The 17,838-nt window shown below is 40.3% G+C and overlaps 1 protein-coding gene and 1 long non-coding RNA gene across 6 annotated transcripts; one reads left to right on the top strand and one right to left on the bottom strand.

The window, feature by feature from the left end:
• The first annotated feature begins 171 nt into the window (after positions 1 to 171).
• On the top strand, positions 172 to 14,190 carry LOC133646894 (uncharacterized). Of its 2 annotated transcripts, XR_009825376.1 has the most exons (7): positions 172 to 304; positions 2,013 to 2,056; positions 2,674 to 2,756; positions 2,904 to 3,027; positions 8,866 to 8,924; positions 9,749 to 9,818; positions 14,129 to 14,190. It is a non-coding gene; the product is annotated as an uncharacterized LOC133646894 (long non-coding RNA). The 2 variants fall into 2 exon arrangements; XR_009825377.1 differs by lacking the exon at positions 2,674 to 2,756.
• LOC133646893 (cilia- and flagella-associated protein 99-like) lies at positions 691 to 17,204 on the bottom strand. Of its 4 annotated transcripts, none has more exons than XM_062042795.1 (15): positions 16,950 to 17,204; positions 16,591 to 16,735; positions 16,433 to 16,527; positions 16,248 to 16,354; positions 16,005 to 16,170; positions 14,590 to 14,670; positions 14,451 to 14,519; positions 14,302 to 14,385; positions 14,133 to 14,218; positions 9,579 to 9,783; positions 8,736 to 8,880; positions 8,485 to 8,636; positions 2,809 to 3,014; positions 2,590 to 2,737; positions 691 to 846 (listed from the first exon to the last, which is right to left on the bottom strand). In XM_062042795.1, exons 1-15 carry the CDS (start codon positions 17,061 to 17,063, stop codon positions 781 to 783), a joined length of 1,869 nt encoding a protein of 622 aa, XP_061898779.1. In that variant the 5' UTR covers positions 17,064 to 17,204; the 3' UTR covers positions 691 to 780. The 4 variants fall into 4 exon arrangements, with proteins under 4 accessions (XP_061898779.1, XP_061898775.1, XP_061898777.1 ...); XM_062042791.1 differs by having other exon boundaries at positions 696 to 2,448; XM_062042793.1 differs by having other exon boundaries at positions 696 to 2,445.
• Between the last annotated feature and the right edge of the window lie 634 nt (positions 17,205 to 17,838).

Here is a 17,838-nt window from a genome sequence, read left to right as displayed (position 1 = left end):
AAAAACCCAATTTTTGCGTAACAGGGTTATTTGTATTTATTTATTTATTGTTTAACTCTGACAAAGGAAATAAAAAAAACAGTGAAGGGAGGAGTCTGCACCTCCCTCCCCAAAAACACCCTCCAACCCCTTATGGAAATAGGGTCTCTTAAACAATTTTGTTAAATAGTGCTGTTATAAAGTATTATTCTGTGATGTAGTTTTGAAACAATTTGCATTGTTATTTTGTAGTTTGTTTTTTAAAGAGATTGTTTGCAGTCCCGGGCTAACGGAAGCCGGGAATGGACCGGGCAGGTTGTATACTGTAAGCATGATATCCCAATTCCTGCCCTCTCACAGCGTTTAGCACGTTAACTATGCCCGGACGTAACGTACACTAGCTTTGTGTGTGGTTAGCTAATGATAACAATTTAGCAAAGTTTAGCTACTAACGTTAGCTTTCAATAAATGTATATTCAAATTGTACTAAATAAATGGTACTTTATTTATATAGCAGATTTCTACTCAAACATTACAGTTATTGTCTTTCTGCCATTTTATGTTGATTTGTAATAGTCTTTGAAAATGAGTCTTAAAAATGTTGGAATCTCAAGATTTGAAGGATATGTTTATTCAGGTTTTTTTGTAGAAAACAGCAAATAACAGACATGACACAAAACTATAGTCAATTCAATGGCAACTTTCTGGCTTAAGAAACAATCAAATCAAGTATCAAGTTGTGATAGTAACAGTTTCATTTTTATATCAAGCGGAAACAAAAACTTTTAGATTCACTCAATTCTAAGAAAATATGGAATCCCCAAAGCATTTCCAAAGACCTGCATCAGAGTAAATCTGTTCATTAGTCTGCAATTGAAAAAGAATAATCACACTTTAGAGGGCTGTTCCACCAGGTGGATTGACAAGAATCATGTGTGAGAAGACCATTACAGTAGCAATAGTCTAGGGACACTGGAGACAAAGGCATGTAAGAGTCTTTCTAGGTCTGCTTTGGACACTATTCATTTGTTTTGGCAATACTTTTAGCCGGTAAAGTCGGATTTAAAATGTTGCATTTTCATAATTTTTTATTTTATTAAGTGGTCAGCACGGTGGAGCAGTTGTTAGTGCGCGTGCCTCACAATAAGAAGGTCCTGGGTTCGATTTCAGGGCTCTGTCTTTCTGTGTGGAGTTTGCATGTTCGCCCTATGACCGTGTGGGTTCCCTTCGGGTCCTCTGGCTTCCTCCCACCACTAAAGACATGCACCTGGCGATAGGCTAATTGGCAACACTAAACAAATTGGACCTAGTGTGTGAATGTGAGTGTGAATGGTTGTCCCTGCGATGAGGTGGCCTAGGCCTAGGCTCAAAACCAGGGAAGAGAGTGCCTTTTTAGTAGCATGGCCTAGACTGTTGAATAGCCTTTATTTTTCTATTACAGTCGTTCTCAAACTGTTTTCACAAGGACACCTCAGAAAACAATTAGCTGTCCAAGTACCACGATAATGACCAACATTGAAATACAGTAGTAGCGTAGTACGCCTAAGTATCCATTAAAAACAAGGCAAAGTTTTTATTTAACAAGTATATTCAATATTTTGGTCACTATAACAATACACACAATGCACACATATCCTCAACAATGATACTCCATATAGAGTACATATATACAGACTTATTTGGCATACCACCAGATTGAGCCTGCATACCACTAGTGATTCGTGTACCACAGTTTCAGAATCACTGTCCTATTGGATCTTCCCAGTCCCCGAGCCAGTTTAAATCTAGACTAAAACATATTTACTCCATGGCATTCAAATCCAATTAGGCAGGATATCTTGGTCGTTTATTTCATATTTTTGTACATTTTATTTCATGTATTATATTTTAGAATTGTATGTGATATCTTTACGCACTTCTTTAAAAGGGGTCATATTATGATTTCTTTTCTACATTGATAAGACTACCTTGTGGTCTACATAACATGTAATGGTGGTTCTTTGGTCAAAAGTTTGCATGATTATGTTTTACAGACCGTGTTTAAGCCGCTTTCTGACCGTCTCTTCAGGCTGCACCGGTATGTGGGCGGTCTTATTTACGTGCCTCTCCACTTTGACCGCATCTTCTCTCTGTCAGCCATATTGTAGTTTTTAGCGCTTCCATATGGAGTCTACTGACAGATATAAGTTAGAACTATACGCTATTTTCCTTTAAAATATAAGTGCTATTGCAGTATTTTATTCTTCCTGCTGTGTTGAAATGTAAATGTGACAGTGCTTTGCATTATTTTTAAATAATGTACCGGACTTTGGCCAACTGGGGTTTTTAATGTGCTATGTGCTAAATGCTAAATGATTAACCTAAAACTCAACATTATTTCTTAAATTTTCCCTTTTGAGAAACAATTTGAGGGTCTTTCCTCTCGACATACTGCTCTAAGCGCTGCTCCATGTCTTCCCAGCTTATCTTCTTGAATCCATCCGATCAAAACAAAGACAAAGAAAATATATTTACTGTCACTATAATAATCTTAACAGTAACACTGAGAAAAGACAGCAAGCCATGTCATACTTGGTTGCCTACTAGTAGGTTAGGATGATGCTACTGTACCTGCTTTGAACATTTAGTCTTGTTCAATTGACTTTGCTTCAGTTTGTGGCACCTAAGTTTCACCTCCTCACACTTTTTTCGCAGAGCCGAGAACGTCTCCTCTCGAGTCTGCTGCAATCTTAGCTTGACTTCCTTCTCCTCCTCTTTTCTACAATACAGCAAGATCAGTATGTGTTGTTTTCCTCAAAAACTGAGTCTTTAGCACCACATTTTGCTGACCTGATGGTAGTAGCTGCTTCCCTGGCTTTATTGTGGAGGCTGATGGTGTCCTCGACATCCAACAACAGTTGCTTCTTTTTCTGTTTTTCCTCCAGGATACACTCTCGCTTCTTCTGCTGCTCGTTCATCTCTGCTTCCTTTATGAAGAACAGGCGTTCCTTCAGCTCGACGTGGGACATCTCTTCTAGCAGTTCATGGCCCGCATGCTTAAAGAAGAAGGTAAAACATGAGACAGTGTTATTACATTACTATTTGCGGTTGGAGAGAGTGCAAGATGATCGCATCATAGGATTAGCATATTTGGCTGTGATGCATGTAATTGTAATATATGCTGTAGAAGAGAAGATTTAAGAAGATATAAAGTGAGTAAAAAACTTGAAAAGTAAGAAAAACAACAAATTAATTTCAGGGCTGTCAAACGATTAAAATATTTAATTGCAATAATTGCATTTTGTTCATAGTTAACTCAAAATTAATCACAAGTAATTGCAGATACATACAATTTTTCATCATTAATACCGTATTTTTCAGACTATAAGTCGCAGTTTTTTTTCATAGTTTGGCCGGCGGTGCGACTTATACTCAGAAGCGACTTATGTGTGAAATTATTAACACATTACCGTAAAATATCAAATAATATTTAGCTCATTCACGTAAGAGACTAGACGTATAAGATTTCATCGTATTTAGCGATTAGGAGTGACAGATTGTTTTTTTGTAAACGTATAGCATGTTCTATATGTTATAGTTATTTGAATGACTCTTACCTGTAACGACCTGGTCGCATCGCGGTGCGCGATCGTTCTCCCAGGAATGCAGACGGCCTCGGACACAGCGCGCAGGTAGGAAAATTATTTATTTAAGCAAATAAATCATAGCAGGGAAAAAACAAAGACGTGTACATAGCACAAAAGACAAAAACAAAGGGACTAGCATGGGAGCTAGCAAGCAAAAATAATATAGCATGAAAGCTAGCAGGAATCGAAGAAGTCGTTACTTGTTGCATATAAGCAAATTAGCAAGCCAGGCCGAGTGAGGCCCGGGCAAAGACTAAATAGCCCTCTGTTTAGCGCTCGGGCAACAGGTGCGCGTCCCGAACGCTAACCAGAGGCAGGTGAGCACAATCTGCCAACATGGCAACAGAAACAAAAACAAGGTGCTGAAAACACACGTGACACTAAAAAGTAAACAAACTGTGATCTGAGCAGCGGATCCTAACAGTACCCCCCCTAAAAGGACAGATTCCAGATGTCCCTTGAAGACAAAAAAACAACTGGAACCCAAAAAAACCCAGCAATAGTTCACGAGTCAAGGGCGGGCGGAGGGAGGACTTGGTGGTGGGTCGCCGGGCCCCGTGTCCCCGAATCCACCGGGGAAGGGTCAGGTGGCGGCGGCGAATGGAACGCCGCCGCCGCTGGCGAGGCGGGCGACCACGGAAAGGCCACATTCGTGGCCGCCGAGAAGGTGGGCGTGAGTGGCGCCAGAAGTTCAGCAGCCTCTGAGTCCTGCAACAAAGTCTTGGATGTCGCTGCTGTTTGCGCCACTGGCGTCCCTTCACTGACCTCGAGGGCTGCATGCGGGGACCTGCTTTCCGCTTGCGCAGCCGGACCACTCGAGGTCGCAGAGACAACGATAAGGGCGAGGAAGGTGGCGGCGCCCTGGGAAGGCCCACTGGAGACGAGGAGAGAGCAGATGTCGCCGTGGCAGCAGGAAGAGTCGCCGTCGCCGTGGAAGCAGGAGGCGGCGTCGTCGTCGTTGCTGTGGCAGCCGGAGCAGGAGGTGGCGTCGTCGTCGCTGTCGCGGCAGCCGGAGTCGCTGTCGCGGCAGCCAGAGTCGCTGTCGTGGCAGCAGGAGTCGCTGTCGTGGCAGCAGGAGTCGCTGTCGTGGCAGCAGTAGTCGCTGTCGTGGCAGTCGGTGCTGGCGCGAGAACCAGCCGAGGAGTTTGTGCTGGTGCGAGAACCAGCCGAGGAGTTTGTACTGGCGCGAGAACCAGTCGTGGTGCAGGTACTGATGCGAGAACCAGCCGAGGTGCAGGTACTGGTGCGGGAACCAGCCGAGGTGCAGGTACTGGTGCGGGAATCAGCCGAGGTGCAGGTACTGGTGCGGGAACCAGCCGAGGTGCAGGTACTGGTGTGGGAACCAGCCGAGGTGCAGGTACTGGTGTGGGAACCAGCCGAGGTGCAGGTACTGGAACCTGTGGTGGAGCTGGTGCTAGCCTTAGCCTTGGCGCTAGCTTAGGTGCAGGTGGCCTAGCTGGCGGTTGCGGCTTAGCAGGCCGAAAAACCGGTGGTGGCGGCCGGGCAGGTGGTTGCGGTTTAGCACGCAGACGGACTGGTGGCGGTGGCCGAGCAGGAGGTTGCGGCTTAGCCCGCCGAAGGACTGGTGGCGGTGGCCGAGCAGGAGGTTGCGGCTTAGCACGCCGAAAAACTGGTGGAGGTTGTGGCTTGGCTGAGCGTAGTTGTGCCACCCCACTAGCACAGCTCCCAGTACTAGCCCCCCCCTCAAGAAGCGGATACCAGACGCGCTCCTTGTGGTTTGGAACCGTCTTCAAGGGTGGATGGAGGGAGGCCAGGAGGGGGGTATACTCGTCCCCTTTAAAATGTCCAAAATGTTTATTCTCACCCCCCACTTGAGATTGGGTGGGAGCACAAGGGGAAAAAATCTGTGCTGTGGGCGGAGTAAAAGTCACTGGGGGTGGAGATTGAGTCCTGGAGGACATTGACAAACCTGGTGAGCGTGTTTGTAAAAAAATGTCCTGATAATGTTTTATTTTAGAATTAACGTCCATAGGAAGCGGCTGACAAAAAGGAGTAGAAGATGGAAAAAAATCATCTTGAATCTTGACGTCATCAGAAGTGGGCGGAGTTACCTCATCAGGGGGCGCCAATGGAATGACGTCATTGTTGCCGCTGTCCATGTGACTGACAGCCCAGTCGGAAAAATGTTTGGCGAAGTGATCAATTGGGTTGCCAAACATCTGAGGAGGGGTAGCTTGGGCTGCATGTAGCTTGCTGTGTACCGGTGGAGGAGTTTGAGGGAGTGGCGCGTCTTGGCAGCAAAGTGAAGACCTTTTGGGCGGCTTCCATCTTCGCTGACGCGTCCGGTACTGCGGAGGTGTGGCAATGTCCTCGGGCCAAACGGAGTGGATTGGGACCAGCTTTCCGTTAGGACCCCATAACAGGTCCTGGCGCTCCGAAGGGGAATAGCGAAGCGTCTCCGCCTCCATCGCTCGCAACACCTCCCACGCACCTTCGTCCATCTCCTCCAACGTGCTCGCTGCGGGAGAACCTTTTCTTGCTGGCTTGCTACTGTAACGACGGGGTCGCATCGTGGTGCGAGGTGTTCTCCCGGGGATGCAGACGGCCTCGGACACAGCGCGCAGGTAGGAAAATGATTTATTTAAGCAAATAAATCATAGCAGGGAAAAAACAAAGACGTGTACATAGCACAAAAGACAAAAACGAAGGGACTAGCATGGGAGCTAGCAAGCAAAAATAATATAGCATGAAAGCTAGCAGGAATCGAAGAAGTCGTTACTTGTTGCATATAAGCAAATTAGCAAGCCAGGCCGAGTGAGGCCTTGGCAAAGACTAAATAGCCCTCTGATTAGCGCTCGGGCAACAGGTGCGCGTCCCGAACGCTAACCAGAGGCAGGTGAGTACAATCTGCCGTCATGGCAACAGAAACAAAAACAAGGTGCTGAAAACACACGTGACACTAAAAAGTAAACAAACTGTGATCTGAGCAGCGGATCCTAACATTACCATAATATGTTACGTTAACATACCAGGCACGTTCTCAGTTGGTTATTTATGTGTCATATAACGTACACTTATTCAGCCTGTTGTTCACTATTCTTTATTTATTTTAAATTGCCTTTCAAATGTCTATTCTTGGTGTTGGGTTTTATCAAATACATTTCCCCAAAAAAATGCAACTTATACTCCAGTGCGACTTACTGTATATGTTTTTTTCCTTCTTTATTATGCATTTACGGCCGGTGCGACTTATACTCCGGAGCGACTTATACTCCAAAAAATACGGTAAGTGTACCCCGGACGGAATATTGTCAAGTTTTAACACCATGAACGGACAATTAATTTCCTTTAATGAAATGTGTTTTAAATATGCTTTTTTTAAACAGCTCAACACAAAAAGGACAAACACGATTTAATGAAAAGAAAAAAAAAAAACCTACCGTGTGTTGTGTCTTTGCCAGATTTTGTATTTTGTAGAAATACAGAATTTGCATTACTGCTTTAGGAGGAGCTACACTTCCATGTTTAGAACAGTTTCACGCATAAATAACACAACATGTGGATTGTTACGATCATGCTTTGATTATCAAATATGTTTGGTAATATCCATCCATCCATTTCCTACCGCTTGTCCCTTTTCGGGTCATGGGGGGCCTGCAGGCTATCCCAGCTGTAATCTGTGATATATCTACCTGAATAAATGCTTCTGATATTTTGTACATTACATGTTGTACAACTCGATAGTCTTCATATTGCTGCATGGCAATGTTTGAACCTTCCCTATTAATTAATAAAATGTAATATTCAGCCTGCTAATCAATTTGTAATTGAGGACTTGACCAGAACATGTTAACAAATAATTTACACAATATTCCTCAACTGATTTACTAGCATTTCTTTACTTGCAAATATCACAGAATACCATTACAAAACATGTCTGACAAATAGGGATGGGTACCGTTCACATTTGAATTGATACGGTACCAGTTTCCGGTACCTGTGATTTGATACCGGTACTCAACGGTACCAATTTTCGGTACTTGTGTTCATGTGGTACAAAATGTTTATTTGTGTACTAATTAAATCTTAAAATGTTTAAATGTAACATTTATTTTTCTTTAACGATCGATCATCAAATATCCATCCATCCATTTACTTCCGCTTATCCGAGGTCGGGTCGCATGGGCAGCAGCCTAAGCAGAGAAGCCCAGACTTCCCTCTCCCGAGCCACCTCGTCCAGCTCCTCCCGAGGCGTTCCCAGGCCAGCCGGAAGACATAGTCTTCCTAACGTGCCATGGCCATCCCCGTACCATCAATCCACTGTGCCTACATTTAACCAACCAAGGAAGACACTACACGATTTAAACCAATCAGAAACAATGTAAGGCGGGTATTGAGGTCTCTCTTTCACAACTCAGCTGTACATTGTTTCTGAGTGGTTTAAATTGCCTGGTGTCTTCCGTGGTTGGTTAAATGTAGGCACACCTCAGATACGCGCACGCAGATTATTTTACACACACACACTTCTGAATTGTATTACACGCTCACAAATCTGGATGCGCTCGCTGAAATTGTACACGGCAGAAGTGTTGCAAAAGTCACATGTAAGTAGACAGCCTATCGAGGGTTCTTTATGATTAGGGAGAGACAGACACTTTAAAACACGCGGATCTGAATGCACACACTCAGATTGGTGTGCAGACACAAATTAGTACACATGCATGCACATTTGATTACACCCGCATAGATTGAGATACACGTTTGCAAATAATTTTGCTACAATAATACTTCCATACATATACCCTAACCTACTGTGTATGGCATGCTACATCAACAGACAGTCCCATTATAATGTGTTTCTCAGTGAGGGGAAAGCCAAATCTATGTGTGGTGGGCCACCATATGATCTCTTACTCACCTCTGTGTCATCAAAATATTTAAACGTAATGAGAGGAACATATTCAATGGTATGGAGTTCACTTATGGTGTGAAATTTCCTGTTGAGCTCTGCCCGGGCTTCTTCTTGTGCTTGAAGGAGGAGCGTTTGACTGTGCCCTGTTATGTCTTTTGCTGTGATGATAGAATAAAAATTATTATCTCAAATAGGAACCCCAAAGCAAATGATTGTTACGCTTTGAAATATGGTGTTACCGTGTGTAGCGTGCTTACCAACACTCTGCTTGAACTTCATCATCATCTCTTTAGCTTCTTTGGGGTTCTTTTTACAGTTCTCTGATACTTGTTGCACTAAGTCTCTCTTTTCATTTACCTCCTGCAACCTTCTTTGGACCCTTTGCAGAGTCAGTTCAGATGCCTGGGAGAAAGACACCATAGGACACCATTCAGTATGCCAGAAAAGTGAGTTTTGCCCTCACATTTTAGCAACTGTCTTTATTACAGTATATTGTTTTCAAGGGAATTACTGTAGGAAACTTGTACATACATGCACTTTAGAGTAGTCAATGTACAGCTTGTTTAGCTATAAATATTTATTATCTGCTAAAAAGGAGTTAACACACACCCATTGTGTAAATCGCTGGCAACACAAGTGAGCACCAAGATAATTGTGTCTTGCCTAAACTCAAACATGGCAGCGTGGAAACATGGCCTGGGGCTGCATGATTGCTCTGTGGAGATGCGGTTTGACAAGATGAGACGCCAACGAGAAAATCAACAAATACCGTGACATTCTGAAACAGAGTATGATCCCCTCCTGGATCGTGGAAGAGAATTCCAGTAACAGCTCTGGTCAATTCCATGCCCAAGAGGATTAAGGCAGTGAAATATTTAATATTGACACTTTGGACACAGTTTGGACATTTGGACAACTTGGTTCACGATGAGTTATACTTGTGTTTTCAGCCGTTTAGACAATATCTGTGTATTTATTATTACTTACTTTCAGAGGACCGTAGATGTATACTTCTATCAAGCTGTACACTAACGACTTTAAGACCTTTGAGAAGACACTGTACATGTTGCACTGTCATCATGAGTTGTTTGTGCACCCACCTCTTCTTTTTTGAGCCGAGCAGACTTCTTTTTAAGTTCTACTGCTTTTGTGCGGCTGATAAATTTCTCATATTGTCCAAGCAGGATTTCTGCATGTTTCTGGTCAATCTTTGCCAACCGTTCCTGTTGGTCTTTTTCACCCATTTCTTTTTGCCATTGATGAAAAGAAGAGGACTCGTGCGCTCCCTTCGCCAGCGTTTCTAATCTGTCAACATAAGGGCAAATGGAACTCAGCAGTAAGTAAGTACATACCATTTGAAGATTCTATTTTTTGTTTGTTTTTTAAGGTTACTTTTTTGTGTTGTAGTTACTTTTTCCAATTACAATATTTCCTCCTATAGCGGTCGAGCCCGGTTTGTATTCTACTTTAGAGCAGTGAGGTCGACCCTAGTTTTTGTCAGTTAGCATTCCAAAAAGTTAGACGAAAACTTAATCTTATGAAAAACAAAACAATTTTTTTCATAAGAAATTAATTTAATCTAACACTTTAATTTTCCGGTACTCTTTATTTCTCCTTCCAGTGTGCTCTCTTCTGGGGACAAACAGGACACCGGATTGGGCCTATGTTTCCCGTTCCTAATTCTTCAATTATTCTTATTTGCACACACACCATAAAAGCAAATAATATACAATGTAAAGCAAAACACATGTGTGGAAAAGGTAAGGGAGGTCTTGTAAAGTCACCTCCCTCAAGACGTCACGATTATTACAGCAGCAAGAATAGACAAGTCAACTACAATACATATCATATATACTGTATATATCAAGCAAACAGTTCACTTGAGACCAACATGCCTTTAATTGTTTTTTAAAAGAATAAAATGTAGTTGTGAATTGAAGAGCTGGTGGTAGTTTATTCCAAAGAGAGGGTCCTCTATTTCAGTGGTTTTCAACCTTTTTTCAGTGATGTACCGCCTGTGAACATTTTTTTAATTCAAGTACCCCCTAATCAGAGCAAAGCATTTTTGGTTGAAAAAAAGAGATAAAGAAGTAAAATACAGCACTATGTAATCAGTTTCTGATTTATTAAATTGTATAACAGTGCAGAATATTGCTAATTTGTAGTGGTCTTTCTTGAACTATTTGGAAAAAAAGACATAAAAAATAACTAAAAACTTGTTGAAAAATAAACAAGTGATTCAATTATAAATAAATATTTCTACACATAGAAGTAATCATCAACTTAAAGTGCCCTCTTTGGGGATTGTAATAGAGATCCATCTGGATTCATGAACTTAATTCTAAACATTTCTTCACAAAAAAATAAATCAATATTTATGGAACATGTCCACAAAATCTAGCTGTCAACATTGAATATTGCATTGTTGCATTTCTTTTCACAGTTCTTTTTGACAGACATTTTAGTGAGGGTCAAACCATCATGGCATTGGGGAAACTCTGGGTTTATGGTAATGAATGGAATAGCCTACTTGATTTGATGTTCAGTTTATGAACTTACATTCATATTTTGTTGAAGTATTATTCAATAAATATATTTATAAAGGATTTTTGAATTGTTGCTATTTTTAGAATATTTAAAAAAAATCTCACGTACCCCTTGGCATACCTTCAAGTACCCCCAGGGGTACGCGTACCCCCATTTGAGAACCACTGCTCTATTTAAGCGTCCATTGATTAGTAAACAATCTAGATAAAAGTCACCACAGTGTCTTGATGAGTTAATATGTATATATTTTTAATTTTCTTGAGGGAACTCTCCTGAAGGAATCAATAAAGTACTATCTATCTATCACAAAAATATGTAAAAAGAATTATGGAAAATTCCATCCATCCATCCATTTTCTACCGCTTGTCCCGTTCGGGGTCGCAGGTGTGCTGGAGCCTATCCCACCTGCATTCGGGCGGAAGGCGGGGTACACCGTGGACAAGTCACCACCTCATCGCAGGGCCAACACAGATATACAGACAACATTCACACTCACATTCACACACTAGGGCCAATGTAGTGTTGTCAATCAACCTATCCCCAGGTGCATGTCTTTGGAGGTGGGAGAAAGTTGCAGTACCCGTAGGGAACCCACACAGTCATGGGGAGAACATGCAAACTCCACACAGGATGTATGGAAAATTATTATTACATAAATGTACATGCTTATACATATAAAAATAGATGTACAATATACAGTATGTTCACATTAAATATTTTAAAAATGTTGTCTTTTTTAAAAAAAAGATTAAAAAAAACAAAAGGGGAGCAGATAAAGATTGTATTTAAAAAACAACATTATTCTCAATAATTTATTTTGGATTAATACGATTTTGTAAAATGTATTATTGACAAGTAGCACCCTAAATAATATTGCAAGACATTATATGTGGATATATTTAACTATAATATCATTTTCAGTAGTTCCATTCAGACCAACTTTGTCTTTAAACTCCATCATGAATGTAAGTTTTACCTACAGTGCATCTGGAAATGATTCACAATGCCTCATGTTTTCCACATTTTTTTATGTTACAGCCTTATTCTAAAATGGAACACATTCATTTTTGTTCTGAAAATTTTACAGACCATACCCAATTATGACAATGTAAAAAATCACATTACATAAGTATTCACAGCTTTTGCTCAATACTTTGTTGATTCACCTTTGGCAGCAATTACAGCCTCAAGTCTTTTTGAAAACGATGCCACAAACTTGGCACACCTATCTTTGGGCAGTTTTGCCCAATTCTCTTTGCAGAACCTCTCAAGCTCCATCAGGTTTGATGGGTAGTGTTGGTTTTCATCCAGGATGTCTCTGTATATTGCTGCATTCATCTTAGTCTAGTCAAGGAGGGGACCAAGTACCCGATGGTCACTCTGTCAGAGCTACAGCATTCCTCTGTGGAGAGAGGAGAACCTTCCAGAAGGACAACCATCTCTGCAGCAATCCACTAATCAGGCCTGTATGGTAAAGTGGCCAGACGGAATCTATTTCTTAGTAAAAAAGTTTGCCAAAATGCATCTGAAAGACTCTCAGACCCTTAGAAACAAAAATCTCTGGTCTGTTGTGACAAATATTAAACTGTTTGGCGTGAATGCCAGGTGTCATGTTTAGAGGAAACCAGGCACCACTCATTCCCAGGCCAATACCATCCCTACAGTGAAGCATGGTTGTGGCAGCATCATGCTGTGGGGATGTTTTTCAGCGGTAGGAACTGGGAGACTAGTCAGGATAGAGGGAAAGGTGAATGCGGCAGTCTACGGAGACATCACGGATGAAAACCAACGCTTCCCATACAACCTAATGGAGCTTGAGAGGTGCTGCAAAAGAAAAATGGGCAAAGAGGAATGAGCAAAACAGCCCAAATTTAGGTGTGCCAAGTTTATGGCATCCTATTCAAAAAGACTTGAAGCTGTAATTGCTGCCAAAGGTGCATTAACAAAGTACTGAGCAAAGGCTGTGAATACTTTTGTATGTGTGATTTTTATTTGTATTTTTCCATTTGCAAAATGTTTTTATTGTCGTTATGTGGTTCTGTAGCATTTGAAAGTAACATAACAAAATGTGGAAAAAGTGAAGCGCTGTAAATATTTTTCAGATGCACTGTATATGCAATGTCTGCTGTATTAGTGGCAGATAAAATGATTTAGGTCAAAGGTTTTTGAAGTTTGGCACAGAGAGCCGGGTTGTCTCGATGTTTAAGAACAAAATAAAGGGGAAACACTTTGCCCCGTGCGACTGAGAATCAAAAATAGTTTTAAAAATGTTAATTCATGAATGACAAGGTGCTTACTGTAATATATTTTACGGCAAATGTATTCCCAGTCCTTTCCTGCTCTGTCACAGATGAGAGAATAACACATAGTTGTATAAAATGTGTTTTTGTCTCGCTGCGGTGATTAAAAGACAAAAGACTGTTATTTATTTTATCCTGTTTTTTTAATATTTTGGGCAAAAAAATGTTCATGTTAAATTTAGATCTGAGTCAAATTGTTAAAAAAATATTCACACAAATTTAAAAAAAGGCAACCAACCAATTCATAATCCTCCATGATGGTAGGGGAACAGGTGATAGGGTCAGCCGGGCCTGCCAACAATGTGCACTATTTATTTTTCAGGGAGTTGATAATTCTCATCAATCTTTATGTTGATGACACTCTCATGAAGCTGAATACTTAATTCATAAAGATTTAGGTTGACTTAAGCCCAAGCTCTGTTAAATAAATATTTGTATTCTGTTATTTTAAGCAGGATATACAGTATTTCTATTTATGACAATTAAATTACTGTGCAATTTTTGGCATTACTCACGAACGTACATTTAAATTCAATTCAGGTTATATTAAGTATTATTTTTAAAAAAGAAAAAAAATTGGGTCGACCAGCCCTTCTAACAAAGTGTGCCCTGTTTATTATTCAGTGTTGGCAGCAACCCTTCTCATATAGTAATAACAGACATAGCGTCTGTCAAAGTGAGGCCACTATTTGAGAAAATGTCATGGCTTTACTGTGTTTATTTGGTCATTTTGTGTAAGATATTAACAGATTTTAAGTTTTGATTTGTAATATAATATTGACTTTCATACATTCTGCATTCAGTTACCTCTGGAGCTCCTCCTCCACCTTGCGGTCATATAGCGCCCTCTGTCGCAGGATGGTGGCACTGTTGAGTTTCACTGGCCACTTTTTCTAACAAGTAAGTTGCAAATTGATATTTCTTCAACTAAATTATAATCTACTAATGTTGCTAGCCGAGAATACTTAGTGCTCACCTTAACAGGAGAAGGCTGACATCTGTGTTCTGAATTGAACTTGAGCTTTGAGTCCAACTCTTCTTTTATCCGGGATATTACTTTCTGTGTTGCATATGGAACACTTGTTTTGTATTTTGAATCTACACAGTGCGGGAGCTAGTTCATACCTCTGGGTGGTCAGATTTTTTGGGATTTGCACATCTGAATGATGTCGTAGTTGCCTCATGCAGCAAATCCTTTTGTGGAGAACAGACAGGATGTCAATTAAAATGCCTTGTCAGACTAGTGAAATGTGCACTACAGTACCTCCATTATTTGATGGTTCCTTTGCTTGTTCTCTTCTAATATTTGTACATCTTTTCCAATCTTGTATGTGCTGTTTGGTACCTACAAAAGGTACAGAAGTATATACTGTACATCCATCATAAAGAAACGTAATAACTATGTCACAAAATGCAAGCAATAGTTCCGTGTCCATTCATCTTCCACGACCATGGGGAAGCTGGAACCTATCCCAGCTGAGAGGCAGGTTACCCGATATAATGTTTGCAGGGCACACACGCATATAGACAAAAAATCATTCACTCACATTCCCACCTACAATCCCATTAATCTGTGCCATTTGCATCCCCAGGGGAAAAAAATGTATAAATTATGCCTGTCCTGCTTCCTAAAATTAGGCTTTTACAGGATGTGTAATAATTTAAATTCTTCAGAAATGTTTTTTTAAAGGCTGTCAAAAATGAGTATGCATTTGGTTAATCACAATATGTGATTGTGTTAATAGTGTATAGTTGCAGATTGATCACGCAATTTATTTTGACTGTCCATGCTTCTTTACCTTAACCGTGGATGTATACCTGAAAGACAAAGCAGGTTGCTATAGGGTCAGTGATCAGGTCAAAGCATATTGTACCTCAGTGCAAAGACTGGTGTGCTCACTCACAAATTTCACTTCAAAATACACCCTGACAGCAGGACTTTAGATGAAACTGTTGCCAAGTTTTGAGCAAATAAATGACATGCATTCAAGTGAAAAATATAAAAAATGTTTATGACCTTCTGACAATAGAATTGCATTTGTGTAAAACATATTGAATATTAGGGTCTTTTTTAAGGTTAATTTAAGCTATGTAAGCAAGTAATTTACCCTTATTAATCACAATTAATCGAAATTCAAAAGTGTGATTAATTTAATTTAAAAAAATATTTGTGTCACTCCTTATCCCAACTATATTTTAGTTCATTTTAGTTAAAAAAAGAAAACGATGACGACTCCAGGGGTTTTCACTCAGGAGTGTTATCCAACTTCTGGTGAAAATTTGGGAATATTCCTAAAGTCACATATAGTCCAGAAAGTTGCATCGTTCAGATCATCTGCAGGTCATGGGAAGGCCAAAAATACGGCCTTCCGTCATGACTCCTGTTACTTAGATGGTTGGGTTTTTTTTAATACATATTTTGTTGAACCACTGATGTGCCTAGTGTCAAAATGCTATCAGCATACTTGGCCTGTGGCTTTATGTGATGTATTTGCAAAATCATACAGTCTTGTACAAAATATTGCTTAAGATCTACATATTTTGAGTAGTTCTGTATTATCAGATTTAATGTTTTAAAAAGATAGAAATGTAAGTTACTGTAGAGATTTACAACAAACAAATGGCACTGATTCGGGGGTATGGCCCCAATGTAATGTGTATATTATAAAGCATTCTTACTGCTCTGTGTTTTTCCGGTGGTGGGCTGAGTGTAGGCTGAGGTGGAGAATGTGGTTTACGTTTTGAAAAAGAGAATTCCACTGGCTCTGTAGTTTTGGGTGAAGCCCTCTCTCCCCTCTCTCTAGCTTCAAGCTTCTCCAAGAGTGTCTCAATTTTAGAGCGCCTTCTAAAGGACAAAAAGGGTGGCTTTGTATGCGTACAGTAACTTACTTTTGAAACCGCTAACTTCAATGCTTTCGTCACCTTAGCAGAGGATCAATCCAGTGCGCCATCACATATTCAGCATTGTACATGCAAGTCCACTCATCTTGTATCCAAGTGGTGAGGTGTTCAAAGAAGAACCTGAGGAACTACAATCAGGGCAGCACATATTGTATAATATAGAATGTTTTCATTGGACTGTCTTTATAGTGCAACGGTTTTCTTACAGTGTGCATGCTCCTAAAGTCCAGGCAGCTGACAATGTTGCTGTAAACCTGAAGTCCGAGGTCATCAAGGTGAAATATGGTGAGGGAGCAGATCACTAAAAAAAACACAAACTGTTAAAAGTGTTTTAAAACCAAAACAAATAGCTGATTGAAATTACCTGTAAGTTGGCTGCGATGTTGTTTAGGTATGTGTTTTGGATTGTGGGCATAGAAGGGGTCGATGACTATGTCCAATAATTTTTTATGCTCAATACATCCTGAGACCACAACAATCAGGAACTCCTTATCCTTAGCCTCCAGACCCTACAAAATATATGTAGTAACATTTGTATTTTCATGTCACTATTGTTCTATATAAGTTTCCATCTTCTGCAAAAGTCACTAGCATTTGTAGTTGTACAATACTTGCCCTATCTGTGTTAGAATATTACTCACTCTAATGTCTATATTTAAATCTGGAGTTTAAGTGTTGTTTAACATCTTTAGTTTTATTCTGTTTTGTATCCTATTGTCATACCTGCAGATTTTTGGTAGCATCTTCAGTAAAGTCTTCTGTGGTGTGTTTGCTAGCGGTGTACTTGTCGAGCAGCACAATGGCCTCCTTGACAAGTGATCCATAGTTTTTTGCCATTCTACATCCACACAGAATGTTTGAAAAGGTTGTCAATCTGAACGCTTCAACTGAACACACAATTTGTCACACTAAATATATACATGAAAATAAATACATCCGCCTCTTTTTTGTAAAAAACAAAAAAAACGAAACAGGATTTGAAAGACGTTTTTCCACAACAATTTGCGGTTTGTTTTCCTCGTTGTCATGGTCATGCGTTGCCTAGCAACAATCATCAACAGAATTGGACGCCTAACAAAAATGTATGAAAGGGAAATATGTTACAAATAAAAAAAACAATGTGCAATATTATTTTCGTATTATTATAATTTGACGAGTGTGGCACATCTGTTTTGGATTGGCAAAGTGTCAAGATCCAAATCCTTTGTTAGCTGCCATAACACAAATGACGTAGTGTGTTGTGACGTAAGCGAAATCCGTATGCTGCCTTCCAAATCCACTGGAAATTTTTGTTTCGAAAGGAAATCACAGACCTAAATGTCAAATCTTGAAGTAATGTATCATTAAAATCGGACCATACGCTCTTATTTTAGTTGTGGTAAAGCTATAGGTCCGTTCACTTCACGTTTACGGGGCTTTAGCAGAGAAAAGCTGATTAGTGAGAGCACATGAAAACATGTTTTGGGCGGTATGGTCTCACGATGTAGAAATCTGATTACCGTAATCTGCTTTCCATTGAATATGTACATAATAATTGTGTCATTGTTCTCAAAAACATTTATTTTTTAAGTAATGACACGTATCTCTGGATCACACAACCAAAACGTGTAAC

This window comes from Entelurus aequoreus, linkage group LG03 (genome assembly GCF_033978785.1).
Source record: "Entelurus aequoreus isolate RoL-2023_Sb linkage group LG03, RoL_Eaeq_v1.1, whole genome shotgun sequence".
NCBI classification, from domain to species: domain Eukaryota; kingdom Metazoa; phylum Chordata; class Actinopteri; order Syngnathiformes; family Syngnathidae; genus Entelurus; species Entelurus aequoreus.
Note: the sequence above shows the minus strand (reverse complement) of the source record. Positions and strands in the feature narration are given on the sequence as shown.